This window comes from Homarus americanus, unplaced genomic scaffold, assembly GCF_018991925.1.
Source record: "Homarus americanus isolate GMGI-L3 unplaced genomic scaffold, GMGI_Hamer_2.0 scaffold20487, whole genome shotgun sequence".
NCBI classification, from domain to species: Eukaryota; Metazoa; Arthropoda; class Malacostraca; order Decapoda; family Nephropidae; genus Homarus; species Homarus americanus.
In genome coordinates, this window is record NW_024754150.1 from 44,732 (window position 1) to 70,545 (window position 25,814).

The window sequence follows — 25,814 nt, forward strand, 5'->3', positions numbered from 1 at the left end:
CCATAAATAGATGTATAAAAATTCCAAAGCTACAATATAATACCTTGGTAGGTTTGTAAGAAAATACTGTATCTGAGAAATGATGCTGGGTACACAAATATATTTCTTTATTCATTCAGAGAGAAATAGTCTTGTTCTTTCTGCTTATGTTGAAGACAAGACAAAAACGAAGCCATTGTCATGGTCACAGAAACTTAAAAACCTATTGCGTGTAAGAGAGGGTTAATAATTTTCATGGCAGTAGGAGTAAATAACATTTACAGTTACAAATTTACAATCGCATAATGACTACACAAGGTATACACAGTTCCTGAGTTGACCAGCCAGGCCCAGCTGCCAGTTGTTGCCAAATGCCTTGCCAAAGACACTGTAGTTTTCACACACAGGAAATGTCAAAGGTACATTGGATCCACCACTGTATGGGTGAAGTTAATTTTAGGGATGAATCTAGTGTTCTGAACAGAGGCTTCACAGCCAGTTACAGAAGGTTTATTTGTACATTTTAGGCCTGGTGCTCCATATTCCAGAAAATCCCCTATCCAGCAACCCCCAGGTCCCAAGCATGCTGGATATATTGTCCCATACCTATATAGATAAAAAGTTTTGCGACAACTTATCTGCCCCACCCCCTCCACACAAGACTTCTCTTGTTATGATGCAGGATGGCTGGACAGGTGCTGAGACCTAACTCTTGACATTCAACAACAAGTGGATTACCCCACCCCTATGATAGGATATTAGTTCATCAAAGGTTGAACTTGTATCACTCAAAGATGAGTGTACATGGTATTGTGTACAAAGGGGAACCCAGTCTTCCACTTCAGTGGGGAACTGACTTGTAATCCTCTTTTTGAAAGGCAAATGCTCTTATGGAGAAAAGTTCACTACTTCAGTGTTTGTGAAAATAACAAATCCAAATGAGCCAACTTCCTATAAAACAGAATAACCCTTTAACAAAGAACTTTGTGTATGTACAGTACTTTTAATTACAAAAGTTTTGTTCTTAAGATGTCACGAAACCAAAGAAAACTTAATTTTCTCTCTGTGATCTTTAATCCAGATAAATCAGATTATCACAGCTTCAACAACTTGAAATTTATTTTAACAAAACAAATCTGTTTCAATAAGTACTGTACAACACTTAAGAATACTTAAGAAATGTAACTAAATTTTTCTAATACATACACTATAAACATTCTCTGTTCGCTGAGCAACATCTTTATCCTGTACAAAAAGATTGTGGCCACCAGGGATGTTCTTCATGATGTGTCTCTCAATCTTGTCATTTTCTAGAACAGCCAGTCCATTGTCTATCAGGATAGGTGGAGGGGTCGCCTCAAAATTTGACCTGAAAAAAAAAAGAGCAAAGAATTAATAATGAAAGCAAAGGCAATACTGTAACATATTGATAGATAAGACTACAATATTCAGAAGAACTAAAATACAATAACTAAAATTTCATTATACATACTACTGTCCATTTTCAATAAGGAGACATTTCTTTACAATTCCTGCTCATATCACAAGTAGACATAAAATTACTTGAGACACCCAAACACATGTACAAGTAATATCTCCATTAGCCAGAATCCCTCAAATCCAAAACTCTCCAATACAGTAGCTGGACCTGAAATTTGTTCAGATTTTTCTGGAAATTTCTCTGAATTCCAGATTTGGGAACAAAGTCCAAGGTTGAAAATCAGGTGCATTTTCTTTAGATTCCAAGAAAAAAATTCAGGAAAATCTAAACACATTTTTATTTCTGGGTCTAGGAATAAATTTTCAGGCATTCCAAAAGATTAAATCATGATCCAACCCATCCCCACCTGCCAGGCACGTGGGTGGCCCAGCTGCTTGGATTGCTTAGTTCAAATTCTGCTGCCATTGTAGAAGGTTGTTCCCTTGCAAGCTACTGTTTTGGTGTATAATTTGTGTTGTACAGTGCTGTACATTATTGTACCAAAATCAGTCAAGAATGGTGTTAAAACAGTGTTAAGAACGTAAAAAGTGATTACAGTTACGTATACTATAGTGTATGCTGATAACCACAAGGAAAAAGAAAACACGAAGTTCCCAAGCGCTTTCGTGTAATTCACATCTTCAAGGGTGAGTACAGACTAAGGAGAAATACATAAGGCAAATATATATACAGTAGAGGAAGGTGAGATCAAGTCCACAATAGTCAGGTTATTAGGTAGTGACCCTACTATTCTTCAAAAACCACCGCAGCAGTCGGTAGTCAGGTCAGAGGGTAAGATGACCCAACCTTCTCACCTGGTTACAAATCTTCTTAATTACGAAATTATCCAGTTTGTACATACCATTACTCAAATTCATGTTGACGGATTCGGTATGTTTAATGAGACTGGATTCTATAATGTTCCTACTGTCAATTGAATTACAAGGTAATATTGAGGAGGCATTATCCCAGTCAATGCAATGCTTATTATCCCTTAAATGAACAAACAGAGCATTGGATTCCTGGCCTGTCCTAACACTATATTTATGTTGTTTAAGTCTAGTTACAAGATCTTTACCTGTCTGGCCTAAGTAAAACATATTACATTCCTTGCAAGGAAACTTATAAATGCAGCCACCTGTATTGTTGGGGGAGTTCTTGATTAACATTTGTTTAACAGTGCATGAGTTTTTAAATGCCACATTGACATTCCAGGTTTTTAGTTGTAAAGGAATTTGAGATAAATTTTTGTGAAATGGTAATACTAAGAGATTCTTATGGTTCTATAAAAAGATTTCTTAGTAATGTTCAGGCTTTTGTCCATGAAAGATCTAGGGTATTTAAGGTTCAAGCCAATATTATAGATATATTTATATTCCTCATCAAAGAATTCCGGGTTGCAAATTCTCAAAGCACGTAAAAACATTGATGAAAATGCTGACTGTTTGACTCTATTATGGTGGGCAGAATAATAATGAATGTATGAACACACATTAGTAGGTTTTCTATAAATACTGAACTTAAAGGTGTTACCTATTCTGTGGATAAGACAGTCTAGGAATGGCAAATTACAGTCATGCTCTAATTCCACAGTGAATTTGATCGAGGGGGCTAAGTTATTAAGTTGTGGCAGGAAAGCTTTTAGGTCCTCATTACATGGCCAGAGACATAATACATCATCTACATATCTAAACCAGACTGCTAAAGGTGGTAAAATATTACTTAATAGTTTCTTTTCAAAGAATTCCATATATATGTTGCTTAATACTGGTGAGAGTGGATTACCCATTGCCATACCAAATTTTTGAGCATAATATTCTCCATTGAATTCAAATTTACAATCCTTAATACATAGTTTGAGGAGTTCGGTGAAGTTGTCTTTCGAGACGAGCAATGAAATATTATCCAGGGAATCTATGAGGAACTCCAGTAAATCATCAACTGGGACCTTTGTAAAGAGTGATGTTACATCAAAACTGACCAGTTTAAAATCATAATTAATGTGTAAGTTATGGAGTTTATCAACCAGAACCATATTATTCTTAATATTAGAGTTAGAAATGTTGCCAACTAGGGGATTTAGTAAAGAAACTAACCATTTAGATAATTTATGAGATTGACCCAACACCCAGTTCAACAAAAAACTCAAGTCTCTATTGAGAGGCAAAGCTACTCTCATTAAACGTCTTACTTCAACGTCCCCTCCACTGCCATACATGTACGGTTTAATCAAGACCCACAAGCCTAATAATCCAGCAAGTCCCATCATTAGCTCAGTTGGGTCAAGTAAGATGTTTAATGTAAGATGTGATTACAGTTAAGCACTAAAGTCAGCTGAATGAACATTGTCTGTTGGTGAGTATACAGTATACAGTGGTCCCTCGGTTAACGAACACAATTTGTTCCAGAAGGTCGTTCGTTAACCGAAAATTTCGTTAACCGAAACCATTGTTTCAATGGGATATTGGGTAATTGGTTCCAGCTCACAGAAAAGTATATACAAAGTAAAGCCAGAATATAATTTACATTGCTGGAATTATTGTAAGATAGTGATTAATTTGAATACAAACAAGCTAAAATTTGCATTAGCCATACAAATTTTAGATCTAATTTAAGAATTTTATTAGGGAGAGCAAAAATTTTATGTTTTGTGCAAAATTCAGTAAAACCCCGCTTTACACGGTTTCACTTTACGCGTTTTCATGGTTATGCGGTACCCTGCCGAACACGGAATGCTCACTTTACGCGGTATGTGCACCCTTTTACGAGTAGAGTGGCTGGCGGTCCTCTCGCGCCGCGCCATTTTTGGATTCAAACCTCCCGCCCTCTCCCGCCATGTTGGGTAAGCGGCGCGAGTAGGTTGCGCAGTGTATGTATTTATTGCTTTATCAGTGATGTCATATGACGTATCGGACTGTGATTGGGCCAAGCATCCTTACGTCCCTCCCACGCTAGCTGTGATTGGTTTAATGTACTATGAAGTGCCCCGCCGCGGGAGCGTTCAAGCCATTTGATCTACCCGCGTCAGTTACACCCCTCCCGGCTACACCGTTTATATCGGCATCCATTGTTCCTTAAGAATGGCTTCCACCGGACCACCACCACAAAGAAACCTTGCATTACCTGGACCCAGCCGCCCTAAGCCAAAGAAGATACGACGTTCCCTAAGCTACGAAATTAAATACAAGATCATCCAAGAGTTGGAGAAAGGAACAAGACAGGATGATCTCGCGCGCCAGCATGGTGTTAACGAGTCTACGATTAGGACAATTAAGAAGGATGCAGCCAAGATAAAGGAGCACATGAACATCACAAAGTCTACAGGTGCTTCTATGATCAAGTATTGCCACAACCAGGTGCTTCTCAAAACGGAGAAATTACTTGTGAGCTACTTTCATCAGGCGCGACGGAACATGGCGGTGGACACGAGCTCAGTTAAGGAGTACGCACGTGAACTGTATGCTGCAGTGTCAAGTAAGATGGGAATTGCACAGCCCAAACCCTTCAATGCTTCCTCTGGGTGGTTGCAGAGATTTAAGAAGAGGAACAAGATTACCAACATTAATATTGGTGGTAAAGACGCTAGTGCTGACCGTGTTGTGGCTAGGGATTTTCCTCCGTTTTTACGTGAGATTATGGAGGAAGGACAGTACACCGACGTCCAGATGTTTAACATGGACGAATCCGGTCTCTTTTGGAAAAAGCTACCTTCCAAGACCTTCGTTGTCAAGACTGCCAGCAAGTGTCGGGGCCGGTAGTTGCTGAAGGAGCGCATCACCGTCCTGTTTACCACCAATGCCTCCGGTACCTGTAAGCTCAAGTTATCGGTGATCCACACAGCCCGCAAGCCACACGCCTACAAGAACATGGACATGACCAAGATAAATGTCCACTGGCTGACCGCACGTAAGGCGTGGATGTTCTCTACTCTGTCCCTCTCCTGGTTTGATGACTGTTTCGTTCCTGACGTGAAGAAATTCTCTGAGCAACAGAATGTTCCATTCAAGATTTTGTTGCTGCTTGAAAACGCACCAGGACACTCGCCCCTACTGTTAGATCATCACCCCAAAGTAAAAGTGGTCTTCCTTCCTCCCAATACTACGTCATTAATACAACCCATGGACCAAGAATTAATCTGCAATGTGAACGCTGCATTCTCTGCAAAGAAATTTAAGCTCCTGAACGACTACACCAACACCAAGGATGAGTTGCGTAACCTGGGTGACAACGATAGCAAGAGCAAAGACGACGAGGAACAACAGTTGGCAGAGCAAGAAGTACTTGTGAAACAATTTTGGAGAAAATTCAACGTCAAGAAAGCTGTGGACTTCTTGGTGGAGGCATGGGATCAGCTGTCTGCAGCAACGGTTTGTCACGCATGGAGACATGTGTTGCAAGGTATTCCAGGTGGGAGGCAGAGTAAATCTGTGACTGGTGAGGTTCAGACTGTTGCAGTAGTAGTGGACCTTGCCAGAGAAGCTGCGCAGAGTGTTACAGCTGCAGGCTTCTCCGAGACCACCAACGACGACATCCTGGAGGCGATAAGGGATCCTGATGTGACTGCCGACGAGATGCTAGTTGATGATGATGTCAGTGAAGAGGCAGGTGGTGCGTCATCCCAAGAAGAACGCAAGTTATCGCATAGTAATGTAAGGGGTGCCATCGAGTGGGTTGAGAAACTCAAGGTCCTCCTTTCCGATGACCCTGACGATAACCGGTATGAAGTCTTCACTACCCAGCTGTTGCAGACTATGGAGCCCTACATCAAGGTGTATCACAACAATATCAACACCAGCTGTCAGCAAAGCATTACCAAGTTCTTCTCCCGCAACCCACCACAGCCAGCCCAAGCCAGTGATAGTGACAGAGAGAGTGATGGTGACTTTGAGGGATTTGTCAGGGAGGCACTACCCGGTAATAAGTGTGGATGACAGCGATGAAGACTCACCTGAGGGCCAGTAGCCTGCCCTCTGCCTCGGAACCAGCCTCCATTCCCGTACGCCGACCCATCTCTTCTACTAACGTAAGTGTTAACCCTAACCTTGTTTTTTTCTAATCTAACCTACAGTTTATTATTCTCTTATTGATTGTTCCCTTCTATATTATGTGTGTGTGCATACCATTATAAAGTTAAGATGTTATTTTTACTAAAACGTACGTATTGTGTCGGGAAAAAGTGGAGTTTGGGGGTCGACCCGGTCTCTATTTCAATTAATCCCATATGTTATGTTGTTCACTTTACGCATTTCTCGCTTTACGCAGGGCGCCGTGGGTTCAATTGACCGCGTAAAGTGAGGGTTCACTGTATATGAAGTTTATATTCAAAATGTTCCTTGTCTTGCAAGGATTTCAGCAATGCAAATTATATTATCCTAATTGTAGGCTGAGATATTATATTAAATAAACACCTTAAAGCATAAAGAAATCACCAATCTTTTGTCTGGGAACAGCAAGGAGGGAGGGAGCCAGCGAGGTGGGAAGAGGGGGGAGCAAGGGGGGAGCAGGAGGTGAGGTGACAGTGTCTGGTGTTTGGTTATTTATTTGAGATTTTTGTTTTAACTCATAAAATTCATCGAAATTACCCGGCCATAATATAATTTACATTGCTGGAATTCTTATAAGATAGTGATTAATTTGAATATAAACAAGCTAAAATTTGCATTAAACATACAAATTTTAGATCTAATTTAAGAATTTTATTAGGGAGAGCAAAAATTTTATCTTTTGTGCAGAATATATGAAGTTTATGTTCAAAATATTCCCTGTCTTGCAAGGATTTCAGCAATGCCAATTATATTCTCCTAACTTTAGTCTGAGGTGTTATTTATTTTTAAACCTGTAAACCTAGTCTTTTTACCCAAACCTTTCTCGGGAAGGTGAGGGGTGGGGGGTAGGGAGGGAGGGGTGACAGTGACATGTTTGACAGTTGGCGCCTGTGGTGTTAAATATTTAATTGTTAGTTTATTTTTTTTCTTTTAGATTGAGTTTTTGTTTTTTGCTTATAAAATTTAATAGAAGTGGCTGGGGTGAATTTAATTTGCATTGCTGGAATTCTTATAAGATAGTGATTAGTTTGAATGTAAACATAGAAGAGATCACTGAATTGGCTGAGTACCTCCTCAGCTTATCAGCTGATGTTTAAAACAAAATGTGATTTTCATAAAGATTTCGTTGCAACGTTGCTTCACTCTCTCTCTTTTACAGGTACTTTAACGGGCAATGTTCAGTGGATTTGGCATCCTGTGTACCGCCGGCAAGGCCGTGGGTTCATAACACACGTCTTGCCCGCGGTGCCCACCATTTCTCTGTGGATGTCGGTCACACGAGAATAACCCGTTATAGTACCTCCTTCTTTCCTCACACAGCCAAACTGTGGAATGCTCTGCCTTCTTCTGGGTTTCCATGCTCTTACAATCTGTCTCACTTTAAAAACCTGGTTTTCCGGCATCTTCGTGGTGTAGATTAATACAGTACAGTGGTCCCTCGGTTATCGAGCACAATCCGTTCCAGCAGGTTGCTCGTTAACCGAAAAACTCGTTAACCGAAACCATTGTTTCAATGGGATTTTGGGTAATTTGTTCCAGCTCACCGAAAATTGCCTAAATTCAACAAAAAAGGTAGAAAAGTACACTTACTTTGAGGTGTGTATGTAGAAGGCTCCTGGATGATGATGATGATGATGATGATGATGATGATGATGATGATGATGATGGGAATTAGAATGGGGGTGTATTTCAAGATTATTTTCTTTAAATCAACACTGCACTGCATTATATATTGTCAATATGTAAAATATTTTTCAAAATGACCAATAATTTGCTTGGAAACACAGAAAAAAGCGTTTAGTTGAAGAGTGTCTCAAGCAAGATGTTACCTCCACTGAAAACAGAGAGAGACTAACGCCTGTCTGGTGTGTTAACAGGCAGGATGGCATGCCAGAAACAAGTTTCTTTACCTTCAATTATGTTCAATAATTGTTAAAATGACTAAAAAAGTTAATATTAAACTTTTAAAATTATTGAATAGTATAAACTTCTTGATATTTACTAAAATAGTAAGGAATGTAAGCCCTAAAACCGATTACTGTATTGGCGGACTAATACCACAGCTGGTGGACCGCCAAATGCAAGCGAAAACATGTTGAAGTCGGCTCGTAAAAAACTCGTTAATCGAGGGATTGCTCGTTAACCGAAGTTAAGAATCTTATGGAAAGTAAATCGTTAACCGAAATCTCGTTAACCGAGGGACCACTGTATAACCTTTTTTTCTATATTTTCTATTTCTTTCCGTTCTTTTTTTTGCCCCCCAGACTCCGATGTGGGTCGTTTTACCTGTGCCCGGGTGGGCTAGTTCACGTAAAAAAAAAAAAAAAATCGAATTTTTTTCGTTAACCGAATTGAAGATTCTTATGGAAGGTAATTCGTTAACAGAAATTTCGTTAACCGAGGGAACACTGTATACTGTACAGTATAGTAGGGTCGGGATATATCGCTACTTCATATAACGATTTTTTTTAGATCGAGGCTACCAAAATTATCTAAATTTTCCGATATATAGCAATAATTTTTTTTTATTTCGCGAGGGAAATCGGGCAGGAAATATTTCAAATGTACCGCCATGGCAAACAAATGTGTTATTTGCTCACCTGAGGTGCCACCGTGGCTGCTCACACATTCAGGCTTACCCACTCAGTCTTTCTGAGTGAGTGACGAGAAAGCAGCCGACTCTGCTACAGATTACAGCTTCTAAGGTGAGTGTAAATGGGTTGCTAGTGACGTGAAAAGTGAAGTGAGGATAATGGAAAGCTTAATGGAAAAGATTTAATACAGTGGTCCCTTGGTTAACGAGCACAATTCGTTCGAGAAGGTTGCTCATTAACTGAAAAATTCATTAACCGAAACCATTGTTTCAATGGGTTTTTGGGTAATTGGTTCCAGCTCACCGAAAATTGCCTAAAGTCAACAAAAAAGGTAGTAAAGTACACTTACCTTGAGATGTGTATGTAGAAGGCTCCTGGATGATGATGATGGGAATTAGAATGGGGGTGGAGGAGAAGGGAGAAGAGAAGGCATTGGGGTGGAAGAAAAGTCACCCCATGGTGCCATTTCACCCATAAAATTTTAGTTCGCTTGGTGTAATTCAAGATTATTTTCTTTAAATCAACACTGCACTGCATTATATATTGTCAATATGTAAAATAAATTTCAAAATGACCAATAATTTGACTGGAAACACAGAAAAAAAGAGTTTATGTTGAAAAGAGTCTGAAGCAAGATGTTACCTCCACTGAAAAGACACAGAGACTGACGCCTGTATGGTGTGTTGACAGGCTGTTTGGCGCACTAAAAACTAGTTTCCCTGTACAGTTGGGTCTTCATTTACGCGGTCAATTGAATCCGCAGAGTACCGCATAAAACGAGAAACGCGTAAATGAAATGAAATAACAGAACATATGGGATTAATTGAAATAGAGACTAGGCCGACCCCCAAACTCCACTTTTTCTGACAATACATACCTTGTAGTCAAAATAACATCTTAATTTTATGATGGTATGCACACACAATTAATAATTAAGAGAAATATCAATAATATTAGGTTTTTTAACACTTACATTAGTAGAAAAGATGGCTGGGCACAGGGGGTTGGGGGTTGGTTCCGAGGCAGAGGGCAGAATATTGGCCCTCACCTGTATCACTTATATCAATTGTGTCACTATCCACCACAGAGGCTTGCAGGGCCTCTTTGTCAAACCCCTCAAAGTCCATAGTCTATATCCTCACTATCACTGACTTGGGCCAGCTGTGGTGGGTGACAGGTGAAGAACTCGGTAATGTTTTGATGACTGAGCGACCTTGTGCGCACCCTGCCCGCACCGCTTCCCACGTAAATGACCAAATTTGCAGCGTAAATCAAGCATTTCAATTCTGGCAAGGCACCGCGTAAATGACAAAACGCGTAAACCAAAACCACGGAAATCCAGACTTAACTGTACTTAAATTATGTTAAATAATTGTTTAAATGACTAAAAATTTTAATATAAGATTTTTAAAATTATTGAATAGTACAAACTTCTTGATATTTACTAAAATAGTAAGGAATTTAAGCCCTAGAACCGATTACTGTATTGGCGGACTAATATGACAGCTAGTGAGCAAGCGAAAACATGTTGAGGGGCGCTCGTAAGGAATTTGTGAATCGAGGGAATGCTCGTTAACCGAAGTTAAGAATCCTATGGAAGGTAATTCGTTAACCGAAATTTCGTTAACTGAGGCGCTCGTTAACCAAGGGATCATGGCACTGTAACTAATATTTTTGGTGTTCGTTTATGGTTGTTAAGCGAGGGTGGCAGTGTGTCATCTGTTGTTCTCAGGATGGCGCGTCAGCTGCTAAGTCTGGTGCAGATTCAAATTTCTAAAGCGAGTGTAAATGGGTTGCTAGTGACGTGAAAAGTAAAGTGAAGATAATGGAAAGCTTAATGGAAAAGATTTAATACTGTAACTAATATTTTTGGTGTTCATTTATGTAGGTAAGGGATTGTCAAGTGAGGGTGGCAGTGTGGCGTCTGCTGCCGAGTCTGGTGTTCACAGGATGGCGCGTCAGCTGCCGAGTCTAGTGTTCCTGAGTCTGGTGTTCCTTGATATTGAAATAGCCTGTTGTTCCTGAGTCTAGTGTTCATTGGTGCTTTAGTTAGTAAGAAAATGAACTCGTTAAGTAAAGTTTAGTCACTTTTTGGGGCCTCCAGACCCTAACCCTATTTTCCCCATTGATTACATGTAATTATATACTGTATAGTGATTTAGTATACTATAGCGAACATCATTGGTACCCTATCTTGTGATATATCCCGTCTCTACTGTAGTATACATTATTTTGTTTACAGAATGAACAATATTGTATGTGTACAGTGATGTTTGCATAAATAAATACAGCTTCTATGAGCTGCATCGCTTAGACTCGTGGAAATTTTCCTGTGATGCATCGAAAATAACCTCAGTTGAATAACGTCCGTACAGCAGACACCCAACTCTTCAGAGGTAGTTAAGCAGAAACCATTTCTGAACTCTTACAATACCATAACTGCAAAATTTATTTTTTAATCTACAAATACCTGATACAATTAAAGATTTACATACAACTTTCTTTTCACATTTGCATCTGTTAATATCGCTGGCAGCATTGTAGCCAGATTAGACTCATCACTATAAAACCCATGTTGCAGTTTCTGGTTACCTGTGGGATCACTAATTAAGCAACATTCATAAATGTTTATGGTTTAACTTTTTAAACCCAAATGGTCTTTTCTCCATTTATTAAGAAAATAAACTATTGCACAATAACTGGGATATCACCGTAATTAATGCTATAAGCTGTGAGCATTAATAAGGGATGAAGCTTGGGTATATCTAGCTTCTTAGAGCACGTCTCAGTGGCTCAGAGACAGGAGTCGAACTGGTGATAGCTGGCTACTTAATTGATGACCCTGCGGTCAAGGTGTGAGGGCACAGTAGCTCACAGGAAAGTTACCATGGGTAATGTAATTATATAAACCTAATGTATGTAATCCACATTTATATAAGTATTACTGTCTGTTAGACAGGGGCTAATACATTGCTCAGCCACCACCCTCTGAGTTCTAAGAAGAGTAAACAAACCACGTAGTATAACAATGCCTATGGAATAGGATGCCTATCCAATATCCATTTCATAAAAGATAAAATGTGCTGTAGCTAAACTGAGGAATCTACAACCGAGGGTTGAGAGTCTTAATTCCTAGCCTAGTCTTATGTGTCAGGGCTGTAACATGTACAATTGCAACTTTTGAAGAGACATGTCTGTAATATCAAAACCTACATAAAATTGATAAAATGAGACTGAAAGTTGGTACAGTGCATCCTCGTATAACGTCGTCTCGCTTAACGTTGTTTCGGTACTACATCGCTAAACTTTAGAGACCAAAAATTTGTTTAACGTCCCGGGGATCAGATACTACATTGTTTTGTGTGGTCACGGACTACTTCCTACGGAACATCACGCTACATTCTCTCGGCTTGTCTCGCTGCCCTGGCTCGCAGAACGTCACAGCATCCCCAAGCTATGCCAAGCCAGTCTCTGTTACGACTTCACATCATTTGTGTGTGCTTAAGTGCTTTTGCTCTAAAACTGTGCTCTAAGCATTCGAAATGGCTTCCAAACACCCATCAAGTGGTACTGATGCTAGTGTAGTGAAGAGACAACGTAAGATCATTACCCGTGCTTCAAAATGGATGTATTAACCCGATTTGAAAAAGGGGAACGTGCTGTGGACATAGCCGCTGCGCTTGGTCTAACCCACAAAACGGTGCATACTATCCGAACCAACGCTGACAGAATTAAGGTTAGTGCTGGAAGTAGTACTACTCTGTGATACTAAGACGACTCGTACTAGAAGCACTGTGATAGAGAAGGTTGAAAAGATGCTGGCAATGTGGATGGAGGACCAGAATCAATGCAATGCCCCTGTGAGCTTTATGGTTATCCAGCAGAAGGCCAGATCCTTGTTTGATGACATGAAGGAAATAGAGGGTGAAGGATCGAGGGAAGAGACCTTTATGGCCAGCCGAGGCTGGTTTCAATGATTTAAGCGTCAGTATAACTTCCACAAAATAAAGCTGACTGGTGAAGCTGCCAGTTCAGATACGGATGCTGCCGAGACATTCCCGCCAGAATTCAAACGGATTACAGTCGGCCCTTAACATACGCGGGTTTAGCATACACGGATTTGCAAATACGCGGATTGCCCCGCAAGAGGAATATTCTGTACATTGAAGTATACATTCAAATCGCGCACGGCACCGAACACGGGACACCGCCCGCTCCCGCAACCTCACACACACACACACGCATAGCTCTCCCTCCCTCAGTCAGTCTCGCTGTAACCACGCTTGTGTTGACATCAGCATTGTAGTTGCAAAAATATTACAATTCCGTGAATGTATGATATCAAGCACAGTATGAATAGAATATCACTAATATAACAGTGTAATGGGCCCCTGTCTCATCAACAGAACATATTATATAAATGGGTCAATACATCTGATATTATATTCAGATTCACCACCCTGTAACTTTCCACTGTCTATGAGTAAGACATGAGTTGTACACGTGAGAAGGCAACTCTCCCAAGAGGGAAGAAACCCATAGTCAGCATATCTATGTAAGCCCGCACTGCGAGGCCCTTACTCCTAAGTCACTCACTGCAACTTATATCGTTTGGACGTGACCAATGTTTATAATACATAAACACCGTCCCTTTCTCATTCACTCATATACAGTGGAACTTACGGTCGATCTACACTCAGGAATTATAGATACAATCCTTTTATAATAAAACAAGGAACTACAGTTGGGTTTCGTTACTTAAACCCAAATAATAAATATATGTGAACGGCCTGGTTAATTGGACAATCCAGCCGATTCATATAGGTGGCAAGCGGTGTTTACGGATTCTTAAACTGGTAGTCGTATCAGACCATCTGTGTTTTGTAAAAAACAGAAAACACACAACAGTGACGCGTTACATAATCCGAGTGTTTAAAACAATATCCCGTATTGAGACGATATTTAGTGAGTGCTCCTTATCTCTGTCACATACAAAACGTGCAGAATTCGTAATAAATATTATTACAGCCTGTTGGTGAATATCCATTTTGTACCGGTTGAAGAAGACCCCACTGTCAGCATTTTCTTGATACAGTGTTGCAGTGATGAAGAAAGATCTCATAACTTGGACTAACAATTGACATTTCACAAGTAGCTGAACAGGTTTGTTGTGTCATGAGAGTTGATTACGAAGTTCCGGTGTCATCAACAGATCTCCATATATACGTAGACTGTGAAGAGTTGGCACACGGCAGTCACGCCAGCGACCTAGCAACGAACAGAGCGAAATCCAATCATCAGCAGTTTCTGATCGACTGTGGAGAACCTCCCCTATTTTTAAGTGGACTCGTCTCTCGCCAAGGTAGCAGCGTCTCTTCGTTGCCAAGGAAACCAAGAGCAGCACACGCATCACCAGGAAGAGGCCCCGCCCACTCTCACCACAACACTCGACTCAGAACTCGTCTTGAAGGATTGCGTTTTCTATACAGACGTCACACCCTGTATAAATAGGTATTTAAATTACATAATTATACACACATGAAAACGTTCGAGATATCTTCACACCGATTGGTTCGTCGGATAGGATTATTTCAATGATAAAGTGTCGAATGTAAAATTAATGTATTGAAATTCTATAATTTACAGTGGTTCATAAGTGTCTGTTTACTTATTGATAGTTTAATTATTAACTACAATTAATATTCATTTATCGTGTAAATGAGAGGCAAGTAATTTGCTTTTACTGTTAATTATTCATTGACCCACAAGAGACTAATACAGGCATCCCCCGCGTTACGGAAGGGTTCCGTTCCTGGAAAATTGACCGTATCGCGAAATTCCGTAACGCGAAACCTATTTTCCCATTGACTTCCATTATAAAACTGGAGATGCGTAATTCAAGCACTTATATTAATGAAAATAAACATTTATTAACACATACAATACAGTACATTAAATAACTTATGATATACCTTCTTAAAACACCAATTTAGGGGTTAATATTGCATAATATTGCATTATGCAGCTATGTGTATGTTTATTTGAGTGCCCCGTCATAGGAGTCCGTTTTCTCTCACTTCAGGACGCCTGAGTTGTCCGTTTTCTCTTAATCTTAGAGTGCACCAGGGACTTTGTTATTTCTTAGTAGTGACACAGAATTTGATATTGCAACTGGGGCTGCAATTGTTGAGGCAACTTAGGTATGTCTGATTACAGTTGGAACATTCAAGATCCATTGTGAGTGATGTTTGAAGCTTCAACTGTCTTTATAGTTGGTAAAACTTGTCAAGTCTGTCAGTCTGAATGGCATGTGTGAGGCCTTGTGTTTGTTAAAATTTACCCCAATTTCCGTAAGGGCGGATCTATGGGCCGTAACGCGAAATTATTGGTCATAATTTACAAATTCCATAAGAGCGAAATTCCGTAACCCGGGCTTCCGTAAAGCGGAGATGCCTGTAGATAATTTTCTAAGTTTCAAATGTCTAGTGATGATGACATTGCACGCCTAGCACAATTATTTGCTTATAACCAACTCATAGATAATCAAACAGAGACTGACATTGAAGTTGAGTCGGGAACACAGTTAGACGATTCGGTAGGAAGTAGTGAGAAAGTAATTGAGGAATCATTTGACGACTTAAACCGTCGTACCTTACGATCTGGTAATACATATAGTACTTCACCTCAATATACAAAAACTAATTCAGGTGACTGTGTCTGTTTCGTCAGAAGTAACACCAATATTAACCCAGTCCTCAGTTAGGAGTAAGAATACTAACTTAACTAATACTAACACTATAATGACTTCCATAAATACCTCACGTCAATGCTACTACCGCGTCAACTCAGCCTGATCGAGTTATTAATATTATGCAGCGTGGTGATAATGTCCGAAATTTTACGGGTCAAGATGATTATCGGGTCGTACATTTCATTCGTGCATGTGAAGATAACATGCACACTGGACAAATAACGACTGACGAAGACAAAAAGGCATATGTACGCTCCCACATTACGCAGGGTTCTTATGCCGGTAGTCGTTTAAATGCGTTTGGTTTGCAGAGCCCCGATTATGAGAAATTTAAGCGAACGTTAATTGGGATCTTTGGGGGTGGGTCACAGCTGGGCCAGCTTCAATGGATCTTCAGATGGATGGATCGTTGTACGCCAGGGATACGCAATCAAACGCCTGTCGACGCTGTCGACATCGCAGGCGAGGTCCGCCAGGACATGCAAGCGACATTCCGGACCTCAGTTTGGTACGACGCGCAGGGTAATATGTCAGCGGACAATGTAGAAACGTTGATAGAGCTAGTAAGCTTTCTGCTTTCTGTCCGTCGTCGTCTATATAGCTGGGCACAAGACGTACAGTATGAACCACTCATGGATATGGTGGAGTACGCAAATAACTCTGTCCCCAGGCTACGAGCCCCTTAATGGCACATTCTTTAATGGCACATTCCTTAATGGCGCAGCCCTCAGAAACGACGCCGCAGCCCTTGACGTCTATGGTGCAACCCCAGATACCTCAGGTAGCACACATGACTCCCTCCCAGACTCCTTATGTGACACACTTAGCTCAGATTGCACCTCCCCGCCAGACTTATAAACAAAGAACTCCTTTACGATGCGCACACTGTAATAAACGTGGCCACGTAATAGAAGATTGTTATCAGCTCCAAGGTAACAGTGCCAGGCACTCCTCAAGGTCATTTTTGGAAGCAGCTAAGAAGATACCTCCTCCTATCCAGAAGTCACACAAATGGTGCGCATTTCACAAATCGACATCTCATAGTTCACATGAGTGCGATGTGCTAATAAAGGCTAGGGGTGTGGACCTTAGTGAAACGGAAGTGTCGTATAGGCGTAAGCTGAAGCGTCCCCAGGACAAGTCGTCGGGGGAAGACCAGAGCACACCACACCAAGGAGAGGGATAGCTAGGGTAATTCCCGCCCCTCCTCACAGCACTTCTGTAGCGGCCTCGTTAGTAGCAGCGCTTAGCAAAGTGGAAGTGTTGTCAGTGCCAGTGAGAGTGGATAATACCAGATTGGCTCTTGATATAGACACAGGTGCTTGCGCTAATGTATTGGCCTTGACATCCTATCACGAGTTACAACGTAAATTCCCTCACCGCAACTTCAATTGGAGGCCTAGTAATGCTGAGCTCGAAGGAGTTTCAGGTACTCAGCTGAGCATCAAAGGAATGGTGACGTTACCACTCAGATTCTCAAGACGTGGTACACCCTTTTACGCGGACTTTTATATAGTCCAGCAGTTTAATTTGCCAGCCGACGGGTTACTTGGTCTACCAACTCTTCGAAAGAACATGATAGATGTTCTTCTACGTAATAATAGTGTTACGTTTAAAGGTGTTTCCTACAAAGCGATGAGTCATTCTGAACCTATGCTCACAGCTAGGACGAAAGTGTTTTCTACCAATCCTATTAAGAGGAAGGCGGATCGTGCGTCAGAGATACCTCTTGACCTCAACCACACACTTTCCCAGTGTGACTACAGCAGCAAGAGTTGGACGATCGTACCTGCAGTGTTGAAGAGTACTCTCCATTACCTGACTGAGGAAATCAGGATCGGGATGAGTGGCCGATGATCCGTCATGAGGTTGAAGTGTTGTAGGCCGATCAGATACAACAAACATTTGGACATGGCCCAGACGGCGGCTAACAGCTCCAGTTCGATGGTGGCGTAGCGAGTCTCGGCGTCAGTGAGAAACCGAGAGCCACACTGAACCAGACGAAGGCGTCCATTGCCGTGGTCCTGTAGCAGAGCGTATCCAATCCCGTAGAGGCGAGAGGCATCAGTCTGGAGGACAACTGGCAGGGCCGGGTCGAAGGAAGCGAGAACAGGTGGGCTAAGGAGAGCTGTCTTGACGCGACGGAATGCCTCATCATTGTCAGCTGTCCAGGTGAATGTTCTCTTGGGGCTCATGAGGGGGCGTAGGGGCTGTGCTGCAGTGGCGATGTCGGGGGTGAACTCAGCCAACTGGTTTACCAGGCCCATGAACGAGCGGAGGTCGGTCAGGTTGGCAGGAGTTGGGAAGTCCCGGATCGAGCTGACCTTTCCAGGATCAGCCGAGATGCCCTTGCCTGAGAGGGTGTACCCACAGAAGTTCACACTAGGTGCGGCGACCACAAACTTATCCTTGTTGAGGGTGATCCCGTACTTGCAGCACCTGGTGAGCATCTGGTGAATACGCTCAAGATGCGTGGAGTAATCCTCGTCATATAGGAGCACGTCATCGATGACCTTGACACAGTTCGCCACACCCTGAAGGGCCATGTCACCACGGAGACAGAAAGCATCGCCAGTAGCCGCGAAACCCATAGGTCCTCCGCAGTGCTGAAATCGGCCGTACGGTGTGATGAACGTCGTGAGGTGCTGATCTTCTTCCGCAAGTTCCATCTGCCAGTACCCACATAAGGCATCTGCTGTAGTAAAGTACCTTGCCTTCAGGTCCACACTGCGTATAGCGGTGAAGGGTGTCGGTGAAGGGTGGGTCGGGCGGGAAACTTGGCTATTCAGCTTAGTGAGGTCGACGGTGATACGAACTCCAGTAATGTTCTTGGCGACTGCTACCATGGGGTGACGCCAATCCGAGGGGTCGTCACCAGCAGGCTTAATGATCCCCTGGGCTACCATAGAGTCGAGTTCCTTCTTAACTTGGCTCTGGAAAGCGAAGGGTATCTGTCTCGGTGTGTGGGTGGCGAAAGGTACTGCGTCATCCTTCAGGTGAATTCTCATGGGGGAGCCAGCCATTGGCTTGAGTGGAGCCGTCTTGAGGTCCTCCTTGGAAACCAGCACGTCCTTGAATTGCAGTAGGAAGAACTCCCTGGCTGCAGAAGGTGACATATTGGGTGGGAGGGGCAGCTCCTTGCACCTGTTGACATGTTTTATTTCCAGAATTGGCTTAGGGAAGTCTGAAGATATTATGGCCAACTCTTGACAGTGGCCATAAGACAGTAGTGGCATCTGAACACCTTTGTGGACCTGAATCCTGGCAGAACATGACTGCTTACCTAGGGTGAGGGTAGCCTGAAATGTACCCAGAGCAGGTGCCATTGTAGAACCGTCTGCGGTGAGCGTTGTAGAAGTTGACGGTGGTTGCAAGCTGCTCCTAGGGATCCACAGAATGTCGAGGTGTCTTGTGCCGATGACTGTGACGTCCGCACCTGTGTCAGGAAGCATCTGGATACGGGATGTAACGTCGCCGTATGACAGGTGAACACAGATGGGCTGAGGTGTCTTGCTGACAGGGGAAGGAGAGGATCCCACGCGACGACAGCGCTTGTTCTTCGCCGCCTGAGACTTGCAAGTAGTATTATTCTTCTTCTGTGACTGACAGCATTTGTCATAGTGTCCAATGCGGCTACAGGAGCGGCACTGAACGTTGTTGGCAGGGCACTTCAGTGTCCTAGCCCAATGACCACGACGGCCACAGTTATTGCAGGTGCTGTCAGCGGCAGGGCATTCAGAACCATGCCGACGAGCACAATACTGGCAGGAATGACCTGGCGTCGAAGTCTGAAGTGATGCTGAAGATTGATGCGAAGCTGAAGTCGGATGTGAAGCTGAAGTCGGATGTGAAGCTGAAGTCGGATGTGAGGCTGAAGTCCGGTCACGTCCTTTGTTCTTCTTATATGCGGAGATGGCACACAGCTGGTTAGATGGAGCACGAATGGCAGAAGTCGCACTTCTGGTGGCTTCGTAAGAGCGGCAGGTGGTGACAACATCCTGTAGAGAAGAGGCAGTGTCGAGGGAGATAAGCTTCTGAATTAGCTCTTCGTCCCGCACGCCCATGAGGATAATCATCTTCAGCTGTGTTTCCTCACAAGTCGACGAGTTCCCAGGACAAACGTCAACCTCCTCAGCGATGCGTCTGAGTCGTACGTAGAAATCGGCAAACGACTCACCCTCCAGCTGCTTACAACTGAGAAGTTCTCTCCTACGGAGAGCTTCGTTGCGGAGGCCCTTGATATGCGTCTGTAAAGCATCCAAGACGTCCTTCACACTCTTGTCTGTGCCGTGGGGAATTTGCAGGGTGTGCTCCAGGATACGTTGCGTCTCTAGGGTGAGACACATCCTCATCTGGATCAGCTGTTTCTCCCTAGGCAACCTTGATAAATCGACCATCATCGAATAATCGTCCCACCTCCGACGCCATTCACGGAATACCTGGAACGAGGCATCAGCTTGGAGTGGCGGTGGACTCTGAGCGAGTGCTTTCTGTGGGGGGGGCAAAGAAGTTGAAGAGGACCCTGCAGGTGCACCTGTGGACGAAGAGGCAGGTGTAGTAGCTGCTTGAAGGTTAACAGGTGCCAACAACTCGATAATGGCACTGAATTTGGCATTTTCTTGTTGACGTCTGTGATTCTCTTCACGCCTTCGTTCATCGTCTTCCTGTCGCCTCCTGATGTCGTCTTGTCGTCGGTTTTCTTCCAAAAACTGAATTAAATGAAGGAAGTCGACACCTGTGGCAGATTGCGGACGTGTGTAGTGGGGGCTAAGGGTGGGTGGGGCCGCTTGATCCACTTTCCGATCCACTTGGAGTCCACTTACTGCACCGACATCCGTCTGAAGTTGGGCTTGTTGGGTATCTGAAGAAAACCCAATAAATTCCTGATCTTCCATATGGCCTGGTTTATTTCTCTCACAATTACTGTAATTAATAAGTGAGCAGAAGAGCAATCGTCTTTAAATGGAAGATATCTGCGAGCGTCTGTGTGTGTGTGTGTGTGTGCGTTCGTTCGTGCGTGTACTCGGGGCGGGCTGGCTAGCGCGGAAGCTGGCTGGCTGGCTCACTCAGTGCCAGTCGAGACATGAACGGGGGTGGATGTCAAAACTTGAGCTCTCCCATAGGTCTTAAAAAGGCTCCCCTCTTTTGTAAAAAGTGCAGGAACACGGGGAAACACTTTAAAGACACTAAAGGGCACACACAACACTGAAAAAGCACTTCACAACACTGCACTGTAAATCCAGGAATATCGTGTTGAGGTACGCGCCGAGATCCACTCGACAAGAGAAGTTGACAAGATGGCGGCTCCGAGAGAGATTCTGTGTCCACTCCAATTCTGAATAATGTGATGTCCCAGCTAAACACTGCGCCATGTGGGAGACTCAGGTGGTCCTTACACTCAGGGGTAAAGGAAACACACTGATGTCAAGTCCGTAAGTTCTATTTCTGGTACAAACACAAAAAGGAGTTAAGACAGGGGTAAACAGCGTCCTGTCTTGGAATCTCTCTGGGTATCTCTATCTGCGCATGCGCGTACAGCGCGCATGCGCCCAAAGCCTGAACTAACACTTGGTGACAAAAGGGAGTATGATTATAAAACATATAATACAGAGACCTGAATCAATAATGGTAAATAGTACAGAGTTACATATTACAGCCATATTCGTCTCATATATCTACACTTACGACATCCTTACAGATGCGCCATACCCGGTTTATAATACGGATGATTTCGCGGTAAAACAAATTCATGTCTTTACAGATATTCATGCCACATCTAGCGGCGTCACGCGCCGAAATGATCATCAAGCAACATAAACATGCTAAACCTGTCGCATTAAACGTTGGGGACGCTGTTATGTTAAGAGAACCTGAAAGGAACTCCAAACTTTCGGCAAAATTTTCTGGTCCAGTCCGCATAATCCCTAAAAAATCAGGCAACAAATTTAAAATTTGGAAGCCTAATGCACAGATTGCAGATGTCGTGCACGCGGATCGTCTGAAGAAGACCCAGATAAATGTATTACCTCCAGTTGATGATGATGTGATTGACACCTCCTTACAGATTGTCCAGAAGCAGAGTGTCCCAAATGACTATTGTATGACACTTCGGTCTGCAAGTAGACGTTAAATTGTTTGTAATTCCTTACAGAATGGCTTGGATCATCAGTGTGTTGCTTCTACTCTGTTGTTGCACCGTTGTGTTGACAGACATGTCCACATCAGTCCTCAAACCGGGTGCACTAGTGGCACCTCTCGGACGCGTTCTCATAGTAGAGGACGTGGTGAACATCAAGTATGAACTCCATCCACTACTCCAACTTCCGCGTCAGATGGAAAACGTCGACGGCCAACTACAATCAGCATTGGACATCCTTCATGGTCTCAGCACAGCTTCTAATAATTCGACAATAGTTTCACAAACTATAGACCTTCTACACTTTCGTCTCCAGAACCTTCGCGAGCTTCTCATCAATGTTGGGAAAAATCTACCGGCGTCTCAAGCGGATCTTGCTAAAGAAGTGCATTCTCAGGCACAACGAAAAAGGGGTCTCTTTAATTTTGTGGGTCTCATCCAAAGCACCTTGTTTGGCACGGCAACGGCCGATGGTGTAGCTAAATTGGGGGACCGAATGAACGTTGTCGTTCAGGCTGTATCGCAACAGAATCGTGTTATTTCTCAAACCGTTCATGCGATTACTGCTCTAGAATCAAAGGTTAATGCAATAATAGCGGAGTCTAGCCAAGTTTCGAGGATTGTTACTAGGTTACAGAAAGCAATCCCGACGTTAGAATGGCTCCTTTATTTCACAGAACATTTGCAAGCTGCGGAAATTTCGGTTCATAAAATTGTAACTTCTAAAAATGAACTAATAGACAGCATTGTAGATGCCGGGATAGGACGTGTGGACGCGAAGCTTGTGCCTGTGCAAACGCTTCTTGAAGCTTTAAAAATAGCCAAGCTGCAGTATCATTTAACTCCTATTTTTAATGACAATGAGGTTCAATATTACAGGTTGTACCTATCTAGTCCAGTATTCTGTGATCCGGAACTCCCGTGGTCCGGAACGATTTTAGTTTGTCCAATAGGTAGATAGGATTATTATTATTACAGGAGTTTTTTTTGTTCAGTTTGTTTTTGGGAAATTAAGGTTTGTTTACATCCGGCAGTTCGGCTGCTCTCTCTCTCTCTCTGCTTGTCTATACAGAGTACAACATTTAACCCTTCAATATATATGAGCAGTAAATAAGTGTTGCTTTCATATTCTTATGTAGAGTAATGACGATATGTTTTCACATGTGCGCACTTACATACGCGCAGTCTCACTTTTTTTTTTACCATTAATGGTTAGCTACTTATATTGTTCCATTTATTAACATTAAATAACATTACAGGTACTTCAAACAACCATATTAATTTTTTTACATTAATTTTACTACAGCTAAAATCAGGGTCTTATTTTCTTCAGTTTTATATGTAGAACCAATCAGTCACTGGTTTTGTAAGCTTTAACATAAACAATGCCGGCAGCCGTCTCGTCTCCTCTAATATTCCACGTATTATTAATAAATTGTATTGTTAATTTTGCACACACAAACATTAATTCAATAAAAACAAATTCAGAAACATTAATTAAAATATATATGAACAGTAAATAAGTGTTGCTTTCATATTCTTATGTAAAGTAATGACGATATGTTTTCACATGGCATGCGCACTTTACATACGCGATCTCTTTTTTCTTTACCATTATCGTTAGCTACTTCTATTGTTCCATTTATTAACATTAAATAACATTACTTAAAACAACCATATTAATTTTACTACAGCTACAACCAAGGTCTTATTTTCTTCAGTTTTATATGTAGAACCAGTCAGTCACTTTTGTACATCAACGAAAACAATGCTGTGTCATTTCCTCGTGTGTTTTAATATTCTACGTATTATTAATGAATTGTATTGCTCATTTTGCACACATAAACATTAATTCAATAAAAAGACATTCAGTAATAAACAATAATGAATCTTTTGTACATAAGAGAAATGATGCTGTTTACACGATTATGCACGTCGTCTGCACGTTGGCGGGCCGTTCAAACCCGTCGAAATTCAAGTTTCCGCCGTCAAAATTTTATTTATTTTTTTTTGTGTGTTCCAATAAAATACGTTAAGAATTAAAAACTCACGAAATTTGAGAAGCTACTATACGACATTTAACCCTTCAATATGTCTTCAAAGAGACCATGATGCAGAGAAAGTGGTGCTAGTGCTTCCAAGCACAAGCACAAGTCACTATCTATCCAGGAAAAGGGTGAATTTCCATGGTCCGGCATTTTCCATGGTCCGGCACCGGTCAGGTCCCAAGGTTGCCGGACTAGAGAGGTACAACCTAAATTACCCACTGTTGGAGTCAACCCTCACGCACAATGCAATTCTGATCCACATTCCTATGCGAGGGCAACATGAGTTTAATGCATGGCATTTAGAACCCTTCCCCTGGTTTGTAAACAACACACTGTATACCCTGGATAGGCCTAAAGAACTTTTCTTAGTAGATGAAGATTATTCTTTGTTATCAATAGAGGATTCTGAGGTACTGTCACGGTGTAAGTCATCTTATCTACACCTACATGTATGTCCAGCCTACATGTTTGCATTTATTCCTGCTGCAGAGGGAATATGTGAATTGGCGGTCATACAAACAAACGTACGCACAGCACTTGCGCAATGCAGCTACAGGCCAGTTAGTGTTAAAACTGTTTCATGCTCATCTGCACAATGTTCAGTATTTGTTCTTTCCAAATCTCACTACTGTTATATTAAAATGCCATGATGGTGTTAAGCAGCTAGTTGTGAAAGGGCACTACAAGGCTCCTGATTACTGTGAAATAACTTGTTGTACATTACAGACCTTGCCTACTCATCAGCATTTTGCTTTAAATCTTAAACTCAAGTCTGCTTTAATTCAACTGCCTATAAGGAATTTCACTATTAAGGATATTCAAATAGTTTCAGAGAAATTAAAAGTTATAGCTAACTTGAACGAGACACATTTTGCGGATTTGAAAAATAACTTGCCATTTTATGTCGCGGGAATTTGCAATACCAAGCCTTACAATTCCCTCTATTTTGTTAATCCTGGCAATTATGTTCCTGTTCTGCTATTACAAGGCAGTCTCATCCAAAATCAATAGTGTTCATAACATACTAACCCGTAAGACACTAAAGTATAGGTCCCCTGTTGTAGCTGATACCCCTACAGTAGTTGAGTCCCCAGCTTAGTGTCTACATATCTGTTTATAACATGGTTAGGGTTGTCTAGGATGTACTGTACTGTGCGAGTTATTTAGGCCTCACGGAGCTCGGCTGGTAGGTGACCGAGCGATGTAATGGGCCCCTGTCTCATCAACAGAACATATTATATAAATGGGTCAATACATCTGATATTATATTCAGATTCACCACCCTGTAACTTTCCACAGTCTATGAGTAAGACATGAGTTGTTCAGGTGAGAGGGCAACTCTCCCAAGAGGGAAGAAACCCATAGTCAGCATATCTATGTAAGCCCGCACTGCGAGGCACTTACTCCTTAGTCACTCACAGCAACTTATATCGTTTGGACGTGACCAACGTTTATAATACATAAGCGCCGTCCCTTTCTCATTCACTCATATACAGTGGAACTTATGGTCGATCTACACTCAGGAATTATAGATACAATCCTTTTATAATAAAACAAGGAACTACAGTTGGGTTTCGTTACTTAAACCCAAATAATAAATATATGTGAACGGCCTGGTTAATTGGACAATCCAGCCGATTCAACAGTATTTTAACCGAAAACTATTAAAAAAACGAGTAACATATCTTGAACATCGGAAGGTTAGGTAAAGTCTTTTGTTTTCATGTAGTTTATCCTAATTTACATTGAAATACATTAAATTCAGCAAAACTACTATTTAT

At 42.0% G+C, this 25,814-nt stretch overlaps 1 protein-coding gene across 1 annotated transcript in view; it reads right to left on the reverse strand.

Annotated features, from left to right (window-relative positions):
* LOC121855694 (chloride intracellular channel exc-4-like) overlaps positions 1–25,814 on the reverse strand; it is a 68,386-nt gene that overhangs the window by 26,573 nt on the left and 15,999 nt on the right. The window contains exon 4 of the mRNA XM_042350776.1: positions 1,186–1,348. Coding sequence (XP_042206710.1) covers positions 1,186–1,348 — 163 coding nt within the window. The remainder of the gene's footprint in view (positions 1–1,185; positions 1,349–25,814) is intronic.